The following is a 19,920-nucleotide window of genomic DNA, read 5'->3' as shown; positions in this document are numbered from 1 at the left end:
AACAGTTCCTGTCCTGAAATCTTGGAGAGGCCATTTTTTTCACCATACAGCAACAATATGCTTTAAATTTGCTAATAATCCTAGCACATAAACCCTCTCCACATCATTTTCTTGTAGATTATGTTTCAGTATATTTTGGTCTGGTACAAGGAATTCATTTGGCACGGCCTCTTCAAGCTCTAGTGTTCCTCTTCTGTACTGCTGAGACCAATCAGTCACAGAGACTTGTGCATAACACATCTGTAGCTGTATGTACCGCATCATCCGATGTGCTCTATCCTTCCATCCTATTGGCAATACATCACCAGGCATGATAACCCCTCTATTTCCCCTGACTCTAAACTGGGTCACATTGTCACAGTGACTATCCTCCTCTGGCTCTTAGAATACTAGTGTTCATTCACTAGCCTAACTCAAGGAGAGCTAAGACTACACCAAGACTTGTTGTTGTTGTTGTTTTTTTTAATCAATTTCCTATCCTAAATATTTGACAACAAACGTAACAAACATCTTTTTGACGTGAACTTTACCACCCTGCGAGAAGAGCCCAACATCAAAAAGACAGGGGCTCCAGTGTCATGAGCTGTCTGTGAGCTCACTCTTTTTCTGTCTTGTGAGAAAAGTCTTCAATTATTGATCCATTATGTATGAGCAGAAAATTACTCTGTATTTGGATAAGTGATAAAATTGTAATGCAGGTATTATAGCCAAATAGCCAATGTCATCTACAAAGTCCCACTTTAGAATTAGATATATGATTCTTGGCACAGCAGTGAAGGTAACAGACAGCAGAGATGATGCCAGGGAGGACAGTGAGTGGTACTTACTTGATTGATGAAAATGACAGTATCCTTTCAAACTAATCAAAACTTTTCCTACAATATTTACAAAAATGGCTGTTTTTCTGAGCTTGTGAAAAGTTGACTTTTTAGAGCTATGTGGTTCTCACAGAACAGCAACACAACAAACATGTGATGACCTTATAGACTATGATGCATTGCTGTAGCTTAAACTACCAAACAGTGCATAAAGTAGATCAAATTAGTTCAACATTAAACATCTACTGCAGTAAAATGCAACATACATATTAATGCAGAGGTAATATTAATCCACAAACATCCTATATAATAGTAAAACACGGTCAAAATGAGTACTTTCTAAAGTTTTGATTTATGTAAATGTTGCTGATACTACTTACATACCTTTACTTAAGTAAGATTTGGATGCAGAACTTTTCCTTGTAGTGGATTATTTTCACAGTGTCATAGTAGTAATTTTACTTAAATTAAATATCTAAATAATTCTTCCACCACAGGAATCAGTTCTTTAAAGTTTGTATGAATAATATGCAAGAATTATGACTGATCAAACAATCTTATCTTAATCATAATCTCTTAGTTATTGGTGGTGGTGGGCTGGTAGTTGGTTCGAGTTATGACACTTTGTCTAAATACAGTATGTATTTGGTTTGATCAAAAACTGACCTGTCTTGCTGTGTGTGGCTCCTGGTAGCTGGGCAGGATCTTCAGCACCACACTGCCGCTCGCCTCCTTCAGCATCTCCTGGAGCACTTTTGGGTCGTTGCCCACCTCCTTGCCGTTCACCTCCTTGATGATGTCACCCACATGGAGCAGACCCTGCTGGTCAATCATGCCGCCGTGGAGGATCCTGGCAATCACCAGCTCGCCGCTCTCCACTCTAAACGTCACTCCCTACACACACGCAGTCAAAATATAACGATCATTTGTTGTGAAGTGGGCCCCTCAGAACAATTACAGTATAACTTTTATTAGGGGTCTTGCAATGTCCTCCGTCGCTCAGCAGTTCAAAAGGTAAGTAGGTGGGGGTGAGGTTGAGTGTTGTGAACAAGCAGCAAATGCGTTGGCTGAGTGGTGAAGCTAATGCAGAAATATCTTAAGCTTTAATAACTGTAATGACCCCTAGATGCTGGCTGCAAAAAATCCAACTGTTCCAGACTTAAATACAGATAGTCGATTTTGTCATTTCTCTCATTTAGGCTCCATTTTATGCTTCTTCACCTTTGAAAAAAGTTGGATTTTGTAGCATCAGTAACTTCCTACATGTTGGCAGGAAACCTAAAGTGTCGAATGACCTTTCAGAAACCTATGAAGGACTCCACAGATAGTTGGCAGAGTTTGTGGGGAGAAAGTGAGCTGATAGAGCACCTGGCAAAGTTATCCCTAAGTCCTTGGTATTAATCAACAGTATGTCAACCTACTGCAGATAAATCACCCCTATTTTGTGCTAGACTGCAGTATAAATCTGACTTGTTTCTCTTTTTAACAATGCTACAAAATGATCTCATTATACTGAGTGCATGTGCCGCTCCCAAAACACAAATCATATCATTTATTGAGGAGCTTCATCTCTTTACAATGTACAGGAGGGATCTATCTTGCCTCACTAATTACTATGGCTTGCTCCTTAACTGCACCGACTTACCAGATGCTCACCAGACACCTTACGGATGCCCACCATCCTGACTGCGTCTGGGGGAACAGGCTGGTTGTTGAGGGCTGCGTCCATGAAGGAACAGGGGCTGGGGGGAGGAGTCTCGTAGTTTTTGGACGCCACAGAATCATGGGTCTCCAGGAGGGACTGTGTGCAGAACAGCAGGTGATGAAAACATGGATGACGGCAATGGCTACAGGAACTTGGTAATAGAATCATGTTATACTGCATCAGGTGTTCCTGCTCCGGTCTGTGCAGAGCTATTGGTATTAGACACAAACTACTGTAGCTCTGAATCAATTTAATCCCTGCTAGCACAATATGCATCATTATGCATGAACATCACTTTGAAAAGTAATCAAAGGCTTAGCCCGAGTGCCTGTTCATCAAAGCTACAGCTTTCTGTCAGATGAAAGCCTTGTTCTCTCACACCTTGAAGTGAGGTTCCTTCAGGATGCGGACCAGCTCATCAGCTGCCTGGCTCCTGTGTGCGAGCGGGCTGAGCTCCTTGAGGATGTCCTGGACTAGCTCCACGTTGTTCTCCCTCACCGCCTCCAGCTTGGGTTCCTCAAACTGCTCGTGAGCCTGGGATTTAATGAGTATAAAACAGATGTAACAGATGCTACTTTACAGTATATACATTTCACAAAGCTCTAGTCTTTGAGAAGGAATTCATAACACTAAGTTCCATAAGTGCTCCTTCTCAGTGAGCAGTGAATGCACTTCGCAGAGTTATAATGAAATGTTTTCTGACTTCTGTGGGACTGTTTTGACTCAGTAATACAGAGCGCAATAACAAACAACAAAAACAGCAACCTGAAACCAACCCCTGCTGAGCACAACACACAGCCTGCACTCATAAATCTTCACTGAACGATACAAAAACCAAGAAAACTAAGCACAAACTTGAGTCAAATCTTGTGCCCTGTGGGTTTTTTTTCTGTGTGCTGCTGTGAAACATCAATATTTCAAGGAACATTCATTTTTCACTTTCTCCTCCTCTGCTGCCAAGGACACAGGGTTCAGTGGTTATTTGACAGGGCTTCCACACCTCTGGTCCAGGGTCACAGATATGAAATGAATGAATGAAATGAAGTTATTTATCGCATCTGGGGCATTTTGGATCATTTTGCATAATAGACCTGGATTTTGGTTTGGTATATTTATGATTTGTGAAAAAAAAAACTAGAGTTCATACCACATACTTCTTTACAAATAAATGTCTTGAGATTTCTATGCTGACAGATCAAAAGGCATCAATAAAATATCACAGATACTGTTTAAACCATTCAAATACGACAGAACCTAATTACATAAACATGCACGTTAAATCATTTACAGTAATAGTACTCTACACCAAGCTGTTTTGTATTTGAAGCTTCGCATTGTCAGACCATCCCACAGAGGCTTTCTCTGGTGGGACTGCCGACTAGTCTGGCAGCCACGTTGTTTGTTTGCTAAGGAAGGGAGGAAGAATCCCTGCTGAGAGACAGGATATGGCGCACGTATACACACAAACACAGATATTCACAAATGCTTACATGTACACACTCTTGCACACAAATCATCATATGTACTGTAGTACACACACCCGCGCAGACAAAGTTATTTTACACATTGGCTAAAACACACACACATTCACAAAGAGCTCTTCAGCCCCTGATCAGTGATTCGGCAGCAGGACTCATTTGGTGTTTTGGCAGAATTCTTTGTAACCTGATGGAGTGAGCTGTGAGTGTCTGGCCCTTGGACAACATGCCAGCATGGACACTATGCTATATGCTTACACTGTTTTGAGAGCCGTGGACCTGACTACATTTCTGTATATCTGCATGTGTCTGCTTTGACACCACTTTCAATTTGTTGGCTATACTTGAAGAGATAAAATTAGTATTTACGTCTTATCATATTTTACAGTTCAGCTGTTTTTTATGATGTTGATACACAGTCTATTATTGATAGCAATTATTTAACAATTACTCTGCTAAGTATGGACATTTGTGACTTTCTACATTCACAAAAGACCCTGCTAATCTACCTTATCTCCACCTCAGATACAAAGGCTAATGAGCATTCCTGTTCCCAAGGCAAAAAGCAAATGACAAAGCGGTGTTATAATATATATAAAGTATTTTGCATCTCCATGTGACATTTCTGAGGGAATCTCTCATTTAGTGAGCTAGCCTTCTCTTTTCCAACGTGAAAATGTAACAGACCTTACCACTCATCAAGGTTGATCAAGTGAGCAATAAAAGATAGATTACTTAAAGAAAGTCATTTCTGAAATATAAAAACTTGAATTCATAATCAATTAAACTCACCCTTGCTCGATACACTAATACAGGGGTTATAACCAGTAGTTTATGATGACTAATGTTAGCAAACTTTAAATAGATACTGCCGTGTAAACTGACATCACTGAGTCAGATCAATAACTATATGACTCTGTTATACTACGTTTTAACATGAGCATTTATCCTGTAATTATCACTTATGGCCATAGTTGGTGTTATACAGCTCAAGTTACAAAGGCTCACTTTAATGCCCCTCTAAATAACAGTAAACGTAATAGACAGTTTCTCACATTGGCTTTGACTGAGATGTATCGTTCAGTAGCTCCTTGGTTTGGTTCTGGTGCAGCTTAATCCATGTCAGTGCAACAGCTCCATTATAAAACAATGTATATTAACACACCATGTTTTGAAGTCATTAGGATTCTCTTTTACATCAGACTGTTACTCCACACTGAGTGCTGCATTAGATAAGCTTTTATGCAGGATTTCTTGTTTTTCTGCACTTTCAGCTAAATGTCAATAGCTAGTAAGAAATGGGGAAATAATTGTCAGGATTTGACCGCAATATACTAAATTGTTTTGCAGAAGCTGTTTTGCATAGAAGTCACCAGAAGTCAGTGTTCTTGGAGGCCACATGGCACTATTTTACAAAGACCATGGAGTCTCATTTACAGTCTGAACAGAGACAATTTGAAGGCTTAGAAGTTAGGTTAAAAAGCACAAGGTACACAGTTAAATTCTAACAGCAAGTGTGAGCTCATTTAGCTGTCCTAAATGCCTCAATAGTCCTGATTGCTCAGTTAGATATAGAGCCAAGCATTGAGTCAGATCCACAGTCATAGCTGATAATGATTGAGTGCTGCGGAAGCTCTTTTGCATGATGATAGCTCCTGTTGTCAATATCTGCTCATTGTGGGCCCAATCATCATTCAGATTCATTATAGAATTGCAGGCTGTGCTGATTGCATCATTCTTTGTTAAGTGTGGTGCAATCAGCACAATTCACTGAAGTCGCCATGCCACATACACACACACAAGCATGGCCCCTTGGTCCATCCCTCTATCCCTCTGTTAGCGTGCTCTTTCCACTCCCAGCACATTAAGTGATAGCTTGTTAAGGGTTTATAGATCGATCATGGGGTCAAGAGAAAGTATTATCTTGGAAATTCTTTTCATATCCTTCAGCGAGGCGTCTTTACTCATAGCTTGCATCAGCAGATTAATCTTTTATGAGAAGGCTCATCAATACACTGGTACCACCTAGAACAAACAACACCAGTGCCATGCTCTTACATGCATGAATGCAGTTTTCTGCAGAGGTAATCAATTGGTCTTCAGAGAAAAGAAACCAAAAACAAAGAGACAGAGCGAGAAACAGGGATGGAAGGGAGCAGAATAAGCTCTGTTTTCAGAAATATGGGAGGCTTTTGATGCAGCACTCCCTGCTGCTCCCTGTGGATAGTCCATCTCCAAATTTCCTGAACAGAACTGTCTCTGAATTACTGAATGAGACTGCACAGCTTTTTACCTCAGGCTTTGTCTGAATCTGAGAAGAAGCTCACAAATGTGTCTCCCTGGGCAGAGCAACCTCATGGCCACAGAGCTCAATGAAAATCAGCTAACACTGGCTGTGCAATGTTAGAGGGATAAATGTGGTAATCCATACTAATGACTGTTGAAAGTATAAAAGGAAAAGGAAAAGAATTAATTTCAGTATGTGACGTGAACTGTGTCTATACTTTTTTTCCTTGCATACTTTTGCAACGCACAGCAGTGTGTTCCTTCTCTTCCACACATTTAAAAGCTTGGTGAAATTGTGCTCTTGGCAAGAAGCGGAAGTGGAAGACTTCGGCACCATGGAAAGAACATGAGGCGCAGTGGGATGAAACTATGAAAAGACTGTCTGCCACTGCTAAGCTCTTTCACTCTTCTCCCGTCACTTCAAAAAGCTGTACTCCAGAACAGCAACATCACTCTCCTCCATGTAGAAATGTAGAACTAGTTGTGACTGGTTTCATGAGAGGAGCTTTGCACAGGGAAATGAATTGAAATACCTGCTTTAATCCAGAAAGTGTACTGTTGCGGCATTTTTGGGAATCAGCTGGAGCCTCATCAAAAAAATCTAAGTGGTAAAGAAAACATGTTGCATGTTGGTCCTCATTAATATAATTACATAATTAATGTTAAAACCGAAATACTGGGGAAACAGCAAGTGGATGTCACTGCTCATGAAGAGGAAAAGTGGTCACATGCAGTGGCAGCAGCATTAAGGTTTGGAAAAGGCGATGAAACTATTATGAAACTAAGGGACTCCTGTTTTGGACCAAATCACAGTTAGAACCATCCATCTGAGTGCTGAAGGGCAAAGCGTGATTCAGCAAAGTCATGTCATAATGGTTAAAGAATTGTACGGATTTCAGGCCAAAGTCCAGAAATTGTGGCGAGACCTCAAACAAACAAGCTGATCGCTCTGACCAAAGCTCTGTGAGAGGATAATGAACAAAAGTGTTGGTTTAACATAGAGTCAAAGTTCCTGTTTTTGTCAGTCAAACTTTGTCTTTGGTTCACAAACATCTAAAACTTTCAGAATCAAAGAGACAGAGGGTGAGTACTGTTTCAACGGCCTGAATCATGTGAATATATATCTTTTTTAAGTTTGTTGTATACCTGAGTTTATTTCAGGGGGAAAAGTTTCTGAGAGCAGTCAAAACAATAAAAGACAATTGCCAGCCATGTCTAAGTTTTCTTGGATAAAGGCATATTCGCTTTGGAATAACTTCACTAATTTGCTTCCATCCAGAACAAGCCTTAATCCAGTGTCTGGGAAATGGCCCAAGAGAAATCTGTACAAATGCAACATGAATTTGAACATTTATCTTGTTCATTCTTACAGATATACAGTACAGGCTGAAAGAACAATGCCTTCTGTATATACCAAGTATGTCTAAGTATTATGGCGACCCTTTTAATCCTTCTTGAGTGCTGTAATACAAGTGCCTTAGTGGTGTGTATGTTAGTATTGTATAGTGTTGAACTTGAAGGTGCAACTGGTTCTATATATTCTCCAGTGCCACTATACAGGATGATATTCAACTACTAGTGTGAGATTGTTGCCACATAGGCATTGATTAAAATCTAGTATCTAGTGAAATAAGTAACAGTGAGTTCCTGGATTCTCGGCTGATCACAGGAGGTGCTGCTCCACCTGCAAATGTCAATGTGTCAAGTATGTCAAGGGTAACTGTGCTTCTCACTAACTGCTATTTCAATCTTTTACTCTGATTGGCAATAGACATGTTGTATTGCCTTGTTAAAATGACTGACAGGCAGAAAACAGTGTAAATGTTAACAGTCCCTTAAAAAGAAAGATGTCTTTTCTGTGTTGCTCTAAATATTGTTATATGCCAAACACATGCAAAAAATACATTTCCAAGTATTTTTGCATCAACATAAAAACCCTAACCAATGTTTTCAGTGACCCAGTCTCTATACAGTAATTATTCAATTACAATCAACACAACGTCAGCAGTTCTCTCTGCTGTGCCGGTTGTTATAAATACATCTATCCTCATCTACTTCATCCACCTTCTGTGTAATTGGAAGAGATGAGGAGGCGAGCAATCTTTAATGGCAACCATTTGCTCCCTTTGTCCCCACTAAGTTTGAACTTCAGCTGAAAATCAGCTGCCGGTGATAGGAAGAGGGGGGTCACTTTCTGACTCTTTACATTTAAGTTTTGATCTGAATTGTTCTGCCTGTGTAGAGTGATTAAAAATAAAAAGCCAGATTTCTCTTTAATTTGCAGTTTTAACTTACGAGAAAACAATGAAGTAAGACCATTAATATGGTAATGTAATTGCATTTGATGAATATAAGCTGTCTTTTTAGGATAATTACTGCAAGCTGAAATTAAAATTTTAAATGTAATAATGGGTGTGAATATTAAGTTTCCATTCTGCAATATAATTTTAATAAATCGTCTCATAACGCATGCAAATCCCACTGAAAACCATCATTTGTTATGTATTATGTGTCAGAGGAATTGACACAAACAAATGATGATACTGAAATCAAATTTTAAGGTTAAAGTCCAGGTGAAATGAAAAATTTAATTTTAACCCTTTAAGATTGCATCCTTGGTTATATTGCACCCCTATTTAACAATATATGCCAAAAAATTGTGTGCTAGCTAGCTAGCAACAGCATAGCTAGCTACCAGAGCAGAGTGTTTCTGGGGGCCGTGTCTCACTAATTACTGTATAAAGTAATAACTTCATCACTTGTACAAAAGCACAACTTATTTTATGAGGAGAATACTGTCTGGTTTTCCAGCTATAGCTGCTGTTAGCCAGTGGCTACCACTACAAGTCCCTCCCGGAAGCAAATAGTGCTCTGATTTCCTTTTCATGTGGCAAGAGTGCAAAATGCAGTGCAAAGACAGCACTGCCATTTAACAAAATGCATTCACATTGTAAATTTGCATGCAAAGCAGATACACTGACTGGCATTCATTTTATTATAAGTAGCCTGTGTTGTTGGGGATGTAATTGTGATTTAGTTATATTACAGTTTAAGTTTTTTCTCTGTGACTCAGCCATTGGTCTGTCTATCCCTGGACACAGTCCAATTAAAAGTTCTGAATGTCAGGACTACTTTGTGTTTGTCACTAAATTGGACTTTCTGTTCTATCCTTTTTTGAAATAAAAAAAAACTGATAACAAAAAAGGGCAAAGAAATCTCTCTCTCTCTCTCTCACACACACACACACACACACCTCTCATACATTTAATATGTATGTATGATGTAAAGTCGTTCTCACCACTGGGCTCTCCATGATGCCTTTGAGGAAGATGAGGTCCAGGTCGTTGGCAGTTGTGGAGCTTGTGCTGTCACTCAGTGTGTCCAGGGCCTGATGCATGGCTACAAACACACACACAAAAGAAATTTTATTTAACTCCCATCCCTTTTCCATATGTTACAGTTACCCATGGGAAATAGACTGAGTAGATCACTTCTTCTCTCAAGAAAGAGAGTGAGAGAGAGCATATTTGCGGTAGTTCACACTACATGGCTGAACGAGAGGAGTCTGGAGGAGAAGTGAGCTGGAGGGAGGAGGGCCATGGGAGATGTCTCACTTCCTTTCCCAAGCAATTTCACCTCTGTCAGTCACCCTACTCTTAAGTCTGTCAGAAGCGACAGTATCTCTCTCCCACAACTCCCAACTTCCTCCGTCTCCTTCCAGCGCACATGTTCACACACACATGCACATACACATACAGCAGTTTAACAACAACAACAAAGTTATATATAAATAGCATTACTGATAAGCCTGAAATACATGCACACACACGCGGCCTTGTCTCAAGGATGTCAAATCAAACTGCTCAACCACAGACATCACTCAATAATATGACCAATCAATCAGCAGGCGTCAGCAACTCACAATGAAGGTCGGGGAAGGTTCAGTCTGGCTTCAAAGCATCTCTACTGACTTTGAGTGTGACGCATTAAAAGGTACCAACAGACACTGACATCACCTACCAGCAGGCATTTATCACAGCAGACATTTTATTCACAGGGAACATTTGTCTGCTGTAATTCTCTCAACAGACACCAAGGTCTTTGTTTTTCAAGCTACAAATACAACATTGGCTTTTAATTTTCACAAAGCAGGCAGACTGGTGGTCCATCGCAGATCCTGCATGGCCCACTCTGTGGTCTCATGTCCTCATAAGGGCATGACAGAGCCTGAAGAGGTGATTGGACCAATTAGAGAGACAGCGTCCCAGCTGCTTTCTATGGACTAATTCTAAGCATGTTTTATGGAAAATTATGTAAATGAAAAGTATACTTATACTTAGTATACTATGAAGTATACTTGGGATACTAAGTATGCATTATGAAATAATATTCCCACGCTGTAATCCACAACAAAAAATGGAGGTGCTACTGACAGCTTTGTGAAAACATGAAAGTATCGCAGCTCATGCAAAGTAACAACACATGAAAAAAACATTACTTTGTAACTGGCAGTAATATTGAAGTTGTATTGATGCCCGGCAGCAACCATCTTGATTTCTTGCACAAAGTACAGCTGAAGCCGATGGGAAAGTATTTTATACATACAACAAAAGATTGGAGGAAAATACAATTTTGACCCGATGATGGTGCAACGCGAAAAGTTAAGGAACCATCAAAGCTATTACAGTTCATCATGAATGTCTGAACCAAAATACATGGCAGGCAATCCATCCAAAAGTTGTAAAGACACGTCACTAAGAACCATAAACGTCAACTGACTGGTGGTCAAGAGGAAAAGTCAGACAGAAGACTGAAGTTAGTAGGATTCATCCTTTGGGGGCGATAACTCTATACCATATAGTCTATGGTCTACAAAATGTAATGGCAATCCACCCAACAGCTGTCGAAATATTTCAGTCTAGACATTGGCATCCATCCAGCAGTGGCACCACTGGCATGACTACAAATGACCCAAAAAGTATTACTTAATGAAAGAATTCAGATTTTTTGTGTGAAATGAAAGACTATTTGGGATCATGAATAAGTCTCTGTAACCCGGAGCACCATTACTCTATTCCGCTGTTTAATTGATGTGCAGCCTGAAGCTTCTCTATTGACAATAAACAACAAAATGACTTTGTAGACTCCAATGCTATCGACTCTAACAGAAAATGTTTTCTAATTCCCCTACAATTATCCCCTTTGTCACCAAACGTGGCACTTCAAGTTAATATTACATAGAGAGGAGTGAAAACACAGGTCAGGAAGGAAACAACAGATAAAAAGAGTGTGCATTGATGCTGTTCATTTGAACATGTACATTTCAGTAGCAGTCATGGTTAACACACAACAACACTAGGTGTGTGTTTCTGTGTGCAGTTCAGGTCTGTCAAGAAGCTGGCAGATGATTTATGTATCTATTGCTCAGCAGAGCGGAGTGGGAGTTTTTTTAAGGTGCTTAAAGAGGAGTGATGAGGTAATAGATATTTTGAGAATGAACAGAAAACTATTTTTGGTTTTCTTTTGTGGCGTTTTGGACTTATTTTTACATTTATTGTACATCCATTTACAAACAGTTACCAAGACAAAAAACTATCCCCATCTTTGCTTTCACTGAGGAAATAAGAAAGCCATAAAGGCAAGAAGGCCAGAGGAAGATGACCTTGATGATTACACAGTCCATCCGCCCTCTCTCTGAATAATTTGATAAGTAAATCAAATAAATAATTACACAAGTCTTCCGCAGTGAAGTCTTGTTTTTCTTCTGTTTTCCCTTGAACAGCAGCTCTGCTCCAGCAGGAGAGTTGCCAGATTTGCGCCTGGCACAGAATATCAGACCAGCAGGCTCGGCTTACAGGTCCTGCATAATTCTCTTTAATCACCGCAACTGTACGCCGGTGTTGTTGCCATATCGGCACTTTTCCCGATGTTGATCTTGTCTCCACTTCGCCTACGTGTGTGTGGATTTCTTTTTTTTTTTACTTTCTACTTTTTGGGCTTCTTATGTTAACTTTCTCTCACAGGCCCATGTTGTCTTATATATATTTACAAATGCCGTTAGTAATTTTCTTCTTTCCCCTTCTGACAATCAAAATTGACAGGCGCTTCTCCACACTGCATAGGGGATTTTGAAAAGGAACATCAGGAAAAAGGAAAGGTCTTGACTTGCTTTTAGATATTGATATCGTCAGTGTTGGAAGTCACAGAGGAATCACAAGGAAGGTGTGAAAAGGACTAGAGAAAAATTTTCCCAGCACTGGGTATGCCTGGGGTCATTCTATTGTTCATAGAGATTATTAAAAATCCAACATGTCCTCCTTCATAAGTCTTGCTGCCCTTCTTCTCTCTACATACATAGATAAATGAAGCTCAGTGCAAGTTCAATCAGGAAGACTATCTTTATATCTCATTAATTTACAATTCTATCTCACTAATCACTCTCCGTCTTAATCAGCCCACTATGGGTGTTTACTCTTTCAGTTAAAGCAATCAGACATTGCCACAATCTTCTCCAGCCAATCATGTTGCTTTAAATCTGTTCACCTCTCTGCTGCTTTCAGCTGCCATTTTAGTGCGATATCGTTGGTACCCTCCTCCACCGCATTCACCTCCAGTTCATCATATCCAGTGCCCAGGTTGAGCTCATCAGAAGTCCACTCCTCATCACATCCAGATCTTCAGCCATTGTCTTCATGCCTCCAATTGTGACTAGATGATGGGGTCTAATTGCTAGACCTTTCACATATTTCCTCTTTATTGTGTCACTTAAATATATTGGTTAATTAAAAAGGAAGTCTCTCCTGATTGAAACTGGATTGCTTCCCTCGTGTTCACTGGCGAGCATCAAAGCAAAAAACGATGGATTGGCCATGAAGGTCAAAAGTTCTGAATGTCAGACTAAGATGTCGTATTTATTTTCCATTTTTCTAACTGCAACTTTCTTTTGAGAATAACTCTATTTAGTATTCAGGTGGAGTATGTTTCATCTTATATACCCCACTGTCAGAGCTATCCTCCCTTGCATAAACCTGCATAAACTTAAAAAAAAAAAACACTGCACAGGCGAATTTTGATCTTTCTTCTTCTCATGTCTCATATCAGCTTCAAAGTTGCACGTAGACATTTGCTTAATAATATACTCAGGTTTTATTCTTCCTCTGAGCTTTTACAGGTGAGAACTCAGGCGAAAGTCATTTTCTGCTTCAGTGAATCTAAATTCCCTATACTACATATTGTAACTTGATACCATTAGAGAACTCCATTTAGCAGGTGATGGCTTAAGAGCACAAAAAGGAACTCAGGTGTACAGACAAACTGAACCAGCTACATGTACGCTGTGTGCTCTACAGAACCTGCTCTTCCTGGGAAATGTTGTAAAGTTTAAAGTTCTTTTCATGCTTGAGTAGGCCTTGTTTTTACAGTATATTAAAACTGTGCGTCTCCCGGATTTTATGTGGGAAACTCCTGAAAGAGGAGTCTCAGTAGAGCGGATAAATAATTATGACGTAATTCAAAAGTTCCCAAGAGACTGAGATGGTGCATACAAAAGTTAACAACTAGAGAAGAAAACTGACATTTAAGGAAGCCATCAAACATTGTAATTATTCATTTAGTTTTAATACAGCTTTAGAGAAAAGATTAAATGCTACGCTGTCAGCAATGTGTCATTCAACTAACACAAATTTATAATACTAACACACTGTGGTGGCTTCCTGCATCACCTCTGAACAAAGATTACCAGAATGACAGCTTCCTTGCCATGGCGATGGCACAAAGGACATGTAATCACAAGGAACCCAAATTAAAGGTAAAGGCTTTTGTCTCCTAAAGCCTCATTTGAGCACTTCTTCACCTCCAAGAAGAGTTGCAATTAAACTCAATGTCATGGAGCCAGACAAACAATCTGGGCTGTTATTGTTTGTGGTTAAAGCACAGCGGGGGAACATGAACCTCTTAGCCGGCACTTAGTGAAGGTTGTTCAGTTGCTATGCAGCAGCGGCTAGGGAAACAAAGAGAGGATGGAGAGGGGAGCTGAGGGAGGGTGGAACATGGAGGAAGAGATGTGGGACATGCAGTTGTGTTGGTGTTTCTTCAGGCTCGATCCTCATGGGATGTTAAACACAGTGGAGTACAGTGTGCAGCTGACTCTTTCTACTTCCACTGTCTGGCAATAAAAACAATCTGGTCTGCTGCAATTTCCTGAGATAAACAAACAAAGTCAGAAAATGCAAATACAATTAATGCTCCATCCAGAAGAATCCAGCGAAAGAAGCACAATTACATATCAACAGGTAAAACCATAAACTAGCACAGTAGGTGTTTGTTTTTGGTTTCCATCTATTCCTGGGGGGCTCTTTAGCCACTAGTTGCTAACCTTGTCTATCTGTCTGTCAGTTTGCTGAGCCGGGTTGGTAGTGGGTAGTTTTTTTTTTGCCGAAAATGGCTACCTGCTGCAGCTGAACACAATGCTACAAGAGTGGTAAGAGTGAACTAAAACAGTGAGGAGCAAAAATCTTTATAGGTTCATCACTTTGATCAGTCCCTTTTACATTGACATTTGATACATTTGCTATAAAAATAATGATTATAGCTACTTTAATATTAATGTTTTGCAATGCTGGCAAGCGTAAAACACTTTACTGGCCTGTTTGTTTGTGTGGATTTCATTGTATGCATGCTATTATTGCATCTAGCACCATTATTGCTGTCCAAGCGTACAGTAACTCTGAAAAGGTATCTTTTTATGTTGTGAACTAAAGCCCCGTTTTCCCTGTTGAAAAATAAAGTTGTTTTTCTGTAAGCCTATTAATTTGACACCTAACCTAGTTTATAGGTTTATAGGTTTAACCATGTTTTGATTATTAGAGGTTCTGGATTAGACTACACAATTACAATATATTCACAAGTACCTAACCTGTATTGTTGCCGTTCTACTACAAAACATTTTAGTCTGAAAGGTGTACTTAAAATTCACTGTATAGCCAGAATGACACTGAAAAGGACATCGAAAGTCAGTTGCAGCAAAGACCTGGTGGTGATTAATCAGAGTACTTTCAATGGATAAGGTCAATGTTAAGCTTTTCAGCATGCAGAGTGACTCTGCAGTAATAACACCTGCTTTGTCGTGTAAAAACAGCGACAGATTTCTGAGCAGTCCGCTCCTCAAAAACTCATTGGTATTCTCATTGTTTCCCAGACACGCTGCTGGAAGTTACTGCAGCCTTATTTGTCTGTCACTCAGTTAAAATGACAGAAAAGAGCATGTTGCCGAACACAATGAAACTATGTCAAATTGCCAAAGTCACCTCTATATAATAAAATACTCTTGGGCCTCGGCAGACATTATTAAATACTTTAAGGTTGCTCTTAGATTTGATTCTGCTCTCCAGCAAAACATAATTACTATCAATCCCTCAGGTAGCAAAAAATGAATATCTAAGACAGTGGTGGAGAATTACATTGGATTGGAGTGAATGCCATTGTGTGTACCAGAACCGATTAATCATTTATGACTAAAGCGTATGATTAATTTGTCTTTACAATATGTGCTTGATTCTTTGCATCTTGATGTCCTTGCAGAGTGCAATCAGCCTGGAGTATTTTCTTCTCCAACTCAGAAAACATACAGAACACTAATAGAATACTGCTCTGGTGTGTGTGCTTAGGATAATTAAGTCCACATCCTCCTCATGGATTGTCCCTGACAAGCTGGCTCATCATGACAAGTTCAGAGAACATTGTGTGAAGCATGTGTGGGCACATCCATTGTGTAATGTACTTGTGTGGTCAATATATGTGTGCGTGTGCGTGCAACTTGTACAGGCTTGCCTTCAAATAAATAGCTCTGCTCATCTGGTTAGTATAATTATAAACAGTTGAAAACATGTATTACTTGAATTATCTGCTGTGCAAATGCAGTTGTAGACATTATACAGGTAGTAAGGGTCTTGATTAGGGGGTGGAACCATATATGACTTAAAAAGTGTATCATGGTGATTTTGCAGTATCTGGATAACTAAAAATCCTCACGAGTGAATTGAAAAAGCTGTCTTCTGCTCAGGTTAAGGTTGGTTGGAGCTATGCTTGAAATTATATTGCAAACTCTTTGCTGAATGCACTGTTGCCATTCCAACTTTCAAAGTACCTGAATATAAAAAAATAAATACTGCATTTTATTTGGATGTAACTGTTAGCATTTCATCAATGGTTTGTTATCACTTTCGTAGTTCTTTTTAACAAGTGGAAGTTATCGTCGCTGCCAGAAATTGCAGATATTTACAATGTGACTTGACTTTTTTACTGTCTAAAAAATATCATGTGAACACAGCAAAGGATGATACGGTCATTTTCCCGCCCTAGTAGGTTCAAAACCGCTAAAAGGAGTGTGAGAGTGAGAGTCCATCAACTACAGTGTATACACACCCGCACAGCCCTCAGAGGACATCTAATCAGCCAAAATAATTGAAATCTGTGGATGTGGGTGTAGAGTACTATGAATGATTCAGGGGTCGATCATTTGCATTCACTTAATGTTAATTTGTTAGGTTAGACCCTCATCATGCAATATAAAGATGAAAGTTTTTAGTCCAACCAACCTGTCATTGAAACTTAATGTGTACAAGAATTTTTTTCAAGCTTTTCACTAACTCTAGATACAGAATGAAGGCCACATAGCAATTATTTCCTGTATATTATCTTGAGAATGCATAGAAAAATCTTCGAAATAAACTGTAAAGGTTATTAGTATTCATTTTAAAAAGGCAGTAAGATATTGTCAGAGAAAGTTAATAGAGATTGAATTTATTTTCATTGTATCATTTGGTTCATAAGAGTTCATAAGATTTACTATAACAAAATCAATTTCTGCTTGACTTTGCAAACTGTTCTAACCATTGCAACATGTGTGCATGACTATTCCATGAAAGGCAACATTTCCAGAGGAATCAATGTAACCCTGACCTCCTCTCTCTTGGGTAGCCAATCAACAGGAACGAGGGATTTTAAAGCTGCCATTTAAGCCACCAAATTGCCATGGTGATGCTTGTTCCAAGCTGGCATGATATGGTTGTGGGCTGGAATCATCTAGTTTGCTGGCTAAAGGTTACCACTGGAGACAACCCTCGTGATATTTGTTGACATTTTACAAATGGTCAGCAGCTCCCATTACACCCCACCCCGATGGCTACAGAGAGTCTGTGCGAGGGATCATGTCATGTAAAGTTTTGGGGGAAACAAACACGAAGAAGTTTATGACTGAACTTGCTGTAAGGAGGCAAACGTTTTGACTTTGACTGTACATCTGTTGTCCCTGCGGCAGTTAATGAAAGAGCAAAGAGACATCGTCAGGGTGTGATACAGATGAAATAATTGCCAGTGTCACCACATTATCGAATACCCTCAGCCAGAACAGAATTAAATTGTCCCATTCTCTTGAAACCCTGCGATTATCTTTGACAGCCTAATCCTACCAACACACAGTACTCAATGATCCATCATCTGTGTTTGAACACTGCTTCATTAGTCCAGTAGGCACAGAATATTCCTCTGATAGTGTGAGGGTTTGGTGGGAAGAGAGCCTGTATATTATACAGCGTGTGTGTGTGTTTGTGTGTGCGTGTGCGTGTGTGTGCGTATACAGGGGGTGAAAGAGAGAGAGCCACCAAGTTATTTGAAGGTTGTGAGTCTGACACTTGCAGGCGTGCTGTCTCTGATCAGAACACTGTTGCATATGAATGACCCCCTACCTACTCGCCATGAATGTACAATGCACTGGAGGTCTCTCTCTCTCTTTATCCTTTTCTATGTCTCTCTCTCTCACACACACAGACACAAGCGCGCACACAAACACATGCACTCTGAACTGATAGACAGGATGCGAATGCTTTGACAGAAAATGTGATTCATTATGGCTGTCACTGCTGCCTTGTCAAGCTACATTACAGAGCAGAGGATGTCTTGCAACACGGTATACTGTGTGACATGCAATAGACTATTGCATGCGTGATGTAATGATGCTTCTAACCTTGACTAATTTAACATGACAACATCAAATGGATGTAAGCAAATGGCAGTTCATTAATAGATATGGACACACACTCAGAACATGTTACTGTGTAGTATGTAGTCCCATGTAATATGAATGAACTCCATCAATTATAAATAGGATGTATGGTACTTCTCTCTCTATGCTGTGAGCAAACACTATGTGTGCATTATCATTCAAACAACAATTACATCATTTCTTTTACACAGGCAGTTCCTCTTCTAATGACTTCCTATCTTTTTGCTTTCTTTACTTATCTCAAAGTGCATTCCTCCGTCCCTCACTCGGTTTACAATAGGGCTTCTCATTGCAAATGAAATAAAAGAAATGTGGCATGTTCTCACTTCGCCTTGCTGTCTTTTCTACATTTCTCTTCCTGTCTTTGGAGCGTGCTCCCTCAGATGCCTGTACATCACATGCTGCCTTGGGTCCTAATCTGTCTCTGCTCATCTTCATCACACTCTGGAGGTTTGAACCAGCACATCAGGAGCAGGTGCAATGCGAATATAAAACTAGCCCTCCACCGCCAGCATGTACATAAGCATATTGCTTGCTCAGTTGCATTTTAACAGTGTTTCAACCTTAGATCTCGGCTTCCCCACAGTTTCTGTCCAGTATATCTTCCCTAACCTGTGACCAAACACAAAGCCAGTGAACCCATCTGTTTTATAAACCACATCCCTCACACAACCAGCAGGTAGGAAGTTGTGTTCTTACCTTCTCCCCCTAGCTTGATTTCCAGGCCCTCCAGGGAGTTGGCTGAGTCCCCCTCCTCCAGGGAGAGCCTTCCAAACACGGTGCCAGCCATGGTGAACAACACCTCTCTACAGTGCACACACTCACAGTAACACACCCAATACTGTATCTGAAGCAGACTGAGAGATCTCCCTCCCTCCCTCTCCCTCTCCCTCTCTTTCTCTCTCTCTCTCCCCCTATCTGTCCCTGATTCTCTCCTCTTTTTGCCAAAACAAAGCTCCTTTCGCTCTTTCCTCCCTCTTCACCTGCTCTTGACGTGAATGTGTATAAGCTATGCCTGGCTGAGCGTCTTCTCCTCCGCATGAATGAATGGAAACGAGAGAGGGTTGTGTGCATGAGCAAAGGAAGGGGAGAGGAGGGAGGGAAGTATGATGCTTTCTCTAGGAGGACGGGGAAAAGGAGGCAGGACGTTTTTCCCTCCAGGCTTCCCCGTGGGGGTTAACTGGGGGAAAGAGCGGCAGAAGGTTGGCTCGTAGGAAGGAAGGAGGATCAGGAAAGAGGGCGGGGCATAGGGAGCTGACACATATATGAGTGAGGACCCTTCGTTACTGACATCACAGACACAGGTACACACACAGATGCACTGTAAGTGAAGGCTGCTTATTGAGAAATGTGTATTTGTGCTTTCTGTTCATAAATCACTTATCTGAGTCGGTTCGCTGACAGGAGTTGAAACATATCTGAATATCTATGGAACTGACCCTTCTCTAACCCCTCTCTGTGCCTGCGCAAAAAATAGCCTTGCTGAAAATGCTGCTTTTTAAATAAAAAAATAAAAACAGACATGAATTGTTTTGGAGAAACAATTTACTGTGTGTTACTAAAAATGCCAGT

General features: G+C 40.1%; 1 protein-coding gene across 2 annotated transcripts in view; it reads right to left on the bottom strand.

Annotated features, from left to right (window-relative positions):
* mpp2b (membrane protein, palmitoylated 2b (MAGUK p55 subfamily member 2)) overlaps positions 1–19,920 on the bottom strand; it is a 37,832-nt gene that overhangs the window by 6,364 nt on the left and 11,548 nt on the right. The window contains exons 1-5 of one of the 2 annotated variants that reach the window (XM_035658665.1): positions 19,048–19,209; positions 9,586–9,686; positions 2,905–3,057; positions 2,464–2,619; positions 1,485–1,712 (exon numbers count right to left, since the gene is read on the bottom strand). In XM_035658665.1, the coding sequence (XP_035514558.1) occupies positions 1,485–1,712; positions 2,464–2,619; positions 2,905–3,057; positions 9,586–9,686; positions 19,048–19,138 (729 nt within the window). In that variant the 5' untranslated portion in view covers positions 19,139–19,209. Of the gene's footprint in view, positions 1–1,484; positions 1,713–2,463; positions 2,620–2,904; positions 3,058–9,585; positions 9,687–19,047; positions 19,210–19,920 lie in introns of those variants that run through there. The other variant, XM_035658657.1, reaches the window with a different exon arrangement.

This window comes from Morone saxatilis, unplaced genomic scaffold (genome assembly GCF_004916995.1).
Source record: "Morone saxatilis isolate NCDOM2014 unplaced genomic scaffold, NCSU_SB_2.0 Contig1, whole genome shotgun sequence".
Classification (NCBI taxonomy): Eukaryota; Metazoa; Chordata; class Actinopteri; family Moronidae; genus Morone; species Morone saxatilis.
The sequence above is the reverse complement of the archived record's forward strand: the minus strand, read 5'-3'. Positions and strand labels throughout refer to the sequence as shown.